The 6,340-nt window shown below is 41.0% G+C and overlaps 1 protein-coding gene across 1 annotated transcript; it reads right to left on the bottom strand.

Annotated features, from left to right (window-relative positions):
• Positions 1-6,334, bottom strand: Slirp (SRA stem-loop interacting RNA binding protein). The gene is made up of 4 exons (XM_021179157.3): positions 6,183-6,334; positions 2,423-2,481; positions 539-646; positions 1-115 (listed from the first exon to the last, which is right to left on the bottom strand). Exons 1-4 carry the CDS (start codon positions 6,277-6,279, stop codon positions 53-55), a joined length of 327 nt encoding a protein of 108 aa, XP_021034816.1. The 5' UTR covers positions 6,280-6,334; the 3' UTR covers positions 1-52.
• Positions 6,335-6,340: the final 6 nt, after the last annotated feature.

The following is a 6,340-nucleotide window of genomic DNA, read 5'->3' as shown; positions in this document are numbered from 1 at the left end:
AAAAGTCTCAATTCTGTTTATTTAGTGGACGGTACACTGATCATCTCAGAAATCATTCTTCATCAGATGTTTGAGCTCCGTGCAAAGCCTTTGCTCTTTGAGCTTGAACGTGGATCTATGGGAGGGAAAGCACTGTCAGAAAAGGTTTTTTTTGGGTTTTTTTGGTTTTTTTTTTTTTAAGAAACATTAAAAGGATAATATAGTTACTTACATGTTTAGAAACTCATACACAGTGACTCAAGTGGCTGTTGTGTTCCCGGTACTCATCTTAAGATGGTGGGACTAATAAGGTTTCAGCCCCTTTGTCTACACTGCTATTTCCACTGTTCTGTGTTACATACATGCTGATAAGCCATCAAAGGGTTTTCCATGTGGGGAATGTAACTCAGAAAAGCATGTACTTAGCATACATGTGCATTCTGCATTCAATCCCTAGCACCAAAACTGAAGAGAGGTCTTTAGGGACTTTACTTTTCAGACCTCATACGACATCAACTACTCTTTAAAGGGATATGGAGCACACATCAGAAATACTTACTTTTTCTCCATCGATAATATGATGTTCTTGTTGTAGTGCATTCTGAAGTTCTTCCTGAGAAGAAAACTGAACCCAACCCATGCCTCTGTGAAAGCCAGTCTCTTTGTCCTAAAAATGAAAATTTAAACATGAGCATCCCATTACCGTGGGCCTACTCACATAAAACTACCAACTTTGTCATTTGCCAAAATCAGATCTCAAACAATACATGTCAGTAGCCCTTACTACATACCCTCCTGATTACCCAAAGTTGAATTTTAGTGTTGCTATACTGGAAATTGAAGAAATATTAACAGATATTGCTGCAGGTACATTTGATACAGTCAAAAGACCAAGAAGCAAACCACTGATGGTTTTAGTCAAAGGAAAGGCCACTGAAGTACTTGTGTTTCATTTATTTCTTGTTTCTAATGAACTACTTATTAGGAAAGCCCCCAAAGGTAGCTACATCTGGTCATAGCTGAGATCAGTGAACCTCGTCACCACTGCTATGGCACTGCATGCTTTGTTCCTGGGTATGTGCCTGTACAAATATATGCCATATGTATATAGGTCACCATGGAGACCAGAAGAGGGAATTAGACCCTGTGGAACTGGAGTTAGAGGTCATTGTGACCCATCCCATGTGGATGCTGGGAATCAAACTCAGATCCTCTGGAAGAGCAACAAGTGCATTCCCCAGCATCCTCACTCAAGAACAAGAGAATAAAGGGGCTAGTGAGATGGCTCAGCGGTTAAGAGTGCCGACTGCTCTTCCAAAGGTCCTGAGTTCAAATCCCAGCAACCACATGGTGGCTCACAACCATCCGTAACAAAAATCTGATGTCCTCTTCTGGAGTGTATGAAGATAGCTACAGTGTACTTACATATAATAAATAAATAAATATTTAAAAAAAAAAAAAAAAGAAGAGAATAAAAGCTTCACCACCATAGCTCCAAGCTTCAAGTTAGACAGTTTACTCCCTCCCTGTGGGAGAGGCAGAGTGTTTATCATGTATTTGGCCTAGTATCAGGCACTCTGTCTCATCCAACCCTTTAGTGAAGATTTATATTTGGCCCTTAATACTCTTTCTCACAAAATTATACTACTGCAAAAAACAAGGTTTTGGATATTACTCTGATACTTGAAAGGTAATTTTCTTAACATAGGATATAGGAAAAGTTAGTGATCCAGACAATCTATCTGATGCTCACGTGGGACCATTTTCACAAGTCAAGACATTCAAAATTTGTGTTAATACTGAAATGATAGTTGGCTATAATGGCACAGGTCTGTAATTCCAGCATTTAGGAAGCAGGCGAGATCCTCGCTGATTTAAGATCATCCCTGCTAAGCAAGCTGGAGGCCAGCCCAGGCTACATGACCTCCTGTGTGTGCTAGAAGATGCCTTTGTACTGGCTGGGTCTCATAATGCCATGTGGTACTATAGATGCTGCTATGGGATAAAGGCAGTGATGGTCTAACCCAGCTGTGAACTCTGATCTATAACACCAACTCAAATTATAATACCAGTGGACACATGGGATGGGTAGGAAGGGGGAAATTATGTAATACTATAACTTTTTGTTTGGTTGTTCTTTTCAAGACAAGGTTTCTCTGTAGCCCTGGCTGCCCTGGAACTCTGTAGACCAGGCAGGCCTCCCAAATGATGCCGCCACCACCATCACTGGATAGAAAAAATTTTAATTAGAATGCATAAACAACTGCGAATGATTTAATCAGTATCAATCAGGTAATTAAAAGATATTTTCTTTCCTTCTGGCAGTCTCAGATGAGAATCAAACCCAGATGCTCATACATACTAGGCAAGTGCTCTACCGGAGGGAGCACAGTGCCACCCCGCCCACACACAGTAGGTGTTTTATTACTGTTTTAATACTCACAAAAGGTACAGTGCACCTTCTTACATGGCCAAACTGTGCAAAATGTTCTCTCAGCTCACCTGTAAGAAGTGAGAGGGCATATTAAAATAAGTTCATTTAGCATATTAAAATAAGTTCATTTATCTTGCATTTTGTATTCTAGATTATAGATAAACTCAGAAAGATTCCAGAATTCCTGAACTCATGAATACTTTACATTTCCTGAGTCTGAAGACTCTAAAACCAGCTACATGAGTGAATGATGCTATAAAGCACCAGATGTGACGGTGGGATGGGAACATGGACAGATAAATTGGTGAACTGGCTATAGTCTCCATACTCAACTGGTTATCTCACCACAGCAGGAACTGTGTACTGCACTGGGTATATGAGTACAATCCCTCTAAGCAGAAGGCACAAATCGTGACAGCCCAGTGTCCTGCCAGATACAGTAAAGATTTCCAAACAAGATGAGTCCTACTGCTGCTGCTTGCTTTATTCCTAGTGCTGGCCATGTTACTTTTAAGTACAGCAAACTCAATTCTATGTCCTATCCTGTGGATTCCCTTCTTTGTGTATGTAGGTGCTCTTCCATATGCCAGTACGCTCATCTCCTCTGACCTAAATTGTATGGGTTTTTTTTCCAGGCTAACCCAATACATTGACTATTATCTTACTGAGTTCATACTAGATAGAATACAGTACTCTTCCTGTGAGATCTCAAAAGGTTTCCAGTACCTGATCTTAAAGATAAAACTACATGGTACCTTTCTCTCTACAGTGGTTCTTCTTTACAGGGTTATATTTTTAATATTACTCATGTCCCTGTGGCGGACTGAATGAGAATAGCCTTATAGGCTCATGTATTTGAATACTTGGTCTACAGATGGTGGAACTGTTTGGGAAAGATGAGGAGGTTTGGCCATGCAGAAGGAGGTGCGTCGCTGAGGATTGGCACTGAGGTTTCAAAAGCCCACAAAATTCCCAGCTGTTCTCTCTGCCTCTTGATGGTTGTCTCAGGATATGAGCTCTCAACTAACTATTCCAGTGTCATGCCTGCCTGCCTGCCGTCATGCTCCCCACCATGGTCATGGCCTCATGCTCTGAATCTGAAGTCCCCAAGAAACTCCTCCTTTAAATTGCAGCAACAGAAAGTAAGACAGTTCCAAGTTAATCTAAGTATCACTGGCCCAACTGTCTGTACTTCTTGTTTGTGAGTCTCCATCCCACCACTACACTACAGGCTAAACAAGGTACTCCATGCTAATTGTGTTGTACAGTAAAGCTTTTCAATCATGGCTGAATAAATGATTAAACATCAAATAATCCTTCAAGAATCAGAGGCTAAATTTCTGAAAGGCCCTAATGATTGGCAAGATCTGGGCCTCAGAGAACATAGTAACTGGAGATTAGGCCAAACATACATGTTAAAACCAGACAATAATCATTCTAGAAAACATTTCCAATCTTATGGTTTGGATCGTTCATATTCTTCATTGGCCCCATGCTAAAGGCCTGTGGTGCTACTGGAGGTAGGAACCTTTTAGGATATAGTTAGTGGAAGGCTGTTATAGCAATGGGAGGGGCTTGTCTGTGAAGGAACACTGGGGCCTCTGAATCTTATTCACTCTTGAAGCCGTCCTCCACATTCTGTTCCCGATATGATATACTATGACAAGACAAACCCATACAAGCCTGGGTAAAACTGGGCTGAAAGATGGACTAAAACTATTTCTTCCTTTAAACTGTTTATATCAGATTTTCTGTCAGGGCAACAGAAAGCCAGCACACTAAGGAAACCACTTCTAGAAGGTAAGCTTTTTACCAAAGCACTTCAGGAGAGTGTACTGTAGATACTAAAAGCAATGCCTAGATACCATGTAAGTATTTGCTAAATGAAATGAACTGGAAAAAAAAAAAAAAGTTTCAATGTTAAGGAGTTTGAAAGGTTTCAAATCAACCCTGGTAGAATGGAAACTTGAACCTAGGAGATGCCTGTGAAAACCCTCAGGCTCTCTACAAAGTTTAACAGAATGTAAGGGAGAACACTGTGGTGGATTTGACATTCACCATAAGGGACACAGATCTTATTCCAATCATATAACTACACCTGAGCCACAAAAACTAAGAAATTACTATATTCTACACTTTCAATGGGGCTAATCTATATGTTAATAATTACCCAAAAAATGCTCTTGGATTTTAAGTTTTGATGAGCAAATTTAAAAATCTGAACTTAGCCAGGCATGGTGTCTCACTGTAATCTCAGCAGGCTATAGTATGAGATCATGCTTAAAATAAAGGTTGGAGAGATGATTCAGTGATTAAGAGTACATACTGGCCTAGCAGTGGTGGCGCACGCCTTTAATCCCAGCACTTGGGAGGCAGAGGCAGGCAGATTTCTGAGTTCAAAGCCAGCCTGGTCTACAGAGTGAGTTCCAGGACAGCCAAGGCTACACAGAGAAACCCAGAGAAACCCTGTCTCAAAAAACCACCAACAACAACAACAACAAAAAGGAGTACATACTGCTCTTACAGAGGACCCAAGTTCAGTTCTAAGGATGCACATCAGGAGGGCTTAAACTGCCTGCAATGCCAGCTCCTGTGGATGCAATGCCCCCTTCTGTACTACATGGGGCACCTTCATTTACCTGTACTCACCCACACTGACAAACATATATAAATACTTTAAATTGCAACTGACAAAAGCAAAAGTGCTAAGTCATTGGAGAACTAACCAACTCTCTATCCCCAGACTTTCCTTTTCTGTGCACCAATTTTAACAACCATTCAAATAGAACCACTATCACTTGTTAGGTACTTACATTCTAGCGTAAATCTACCAAGTTCATATATAAACTTATTTCTTCCTCTCCCCAATTCTATGGGGGAGGGGTTACAGATTCCACTTTTTAGACAATTAAATGGGTTCTCCTATGAGACCCTTTGCCATATTGACTTCATTATTCGGATTATACAACTATTAAAATTACTAGTTTGGAATTCTAAGAATCCACTTTTCAATCACAAGCTACCTCTGTCCAAATGCTGTCCAGTGGCCCCACAAGCAGCTCAAATTCACACCCTGCAATTTTTAATCTTCTCTAGGTTTCTTCTTCCTCAATTCTAAAACCGCTGGCCATCTATGCTAGGAATCTGGAGTGTACACCATTCTCCGCAAACCAGCAAGAATGCTGTTGGTTTTACTTTAAAAACTAAGTGATTCCGACTCATCCCCTTTATCAGTTCCCTGGTCCAAATTTCATCTTTGAACCAAATGAAATCTCTTCTCTCATCTCCACCCCTACGTTCTTGCCACTTGAAAGTCAAGCTCCCCTGAGGTCAAAATAGCTCCTTCTGACTCGTGAGTGTCCAAGTAAGCAAATAATTATTCTTTCCACCAAATCATTCCGAATCGCTGAGTACTGTCGATCGGGCGAGTGGAGAGGATCGTGCCTATAGAGTTAACCAGAAGCAAAATTTTCTGCGCAAGAGTTTACTCAAAAGCAAACCACTTGTGTTCTTTTCAAAAGAGTATCAGCATGCGTCCCTGAGCAAGGCGCAAGGGTGACGGGCAAATTTAGGAAAGCGCTCCTTAAAAAATAATAAATAAGTAATTTAAAAAAAAAAAAAAAAAAGCAAACCGCCTGACCTAACCCATCGACCATGTAGACTAAGGTTCTCTACAGAGAAGTTATGTTTTGCGAGTTTGTACATAGGTTTTACGCGCTACTTAAAATAAAACATAAAGACTGCGCCCTTCCTCATCTCCATCACTCACTCGCTGCCGCGGTCCAAGGAATTTTTCTGACAAACGCAATAGGTCGACCAGTACTGGAACGCAGTGCGCTAAGCCCCTTTATGGCGGAGGCTGCCATGTTAAAACGGAATGAATCGAAACCCTGGAGTCGTGACCCCGGAAGAACCTGCCAGAGCCGG

The sequence above is a fragment of the Mus caroli genome, unplaced genomic scaffold (assembly GCF_978045245.1).
Source record: "Mus caroli unplaced genomic scaffold, Mus_caroli_1 scaffold_14, whole genome shotgun sequence".
Lineage (NCBI taxonomy): Eukaryota > Metazoa > Chordata > Mammalia > Rodentia > Muridae > Mus > Mus caroli.
The sequence above is the reverse complement of the archived record's forward strand: the minus strand, read 5'-3'. Positions and strand labels throughout refer to the sequence as shown.

Excerpts from the sequence above, each read along its gene's own strand:
- Slirp (XM_021179157.3), bottom strand. The coding sequence starts at position 6,279 with ATGGCAGCCTCCGCCATAAAGGGGCTTAGCGCACTGCGTTCCAGTACT. Across the intron at positions 2,482-6,182 it reads TCCTTGGACCGCGGCAGCGA|GTGAGCTGAGAGAACATTTT; the intron begins GTGAGTGATGGA and ends CACTTCTTACAG. Across the intron at positions 116-538 it reads ATATTATCGATGGAGAAAAA|ATCCACGTTCAAGCTCAAAG; the intron begins GTAAGTATTTCT and ends TCCCTCCCATAG.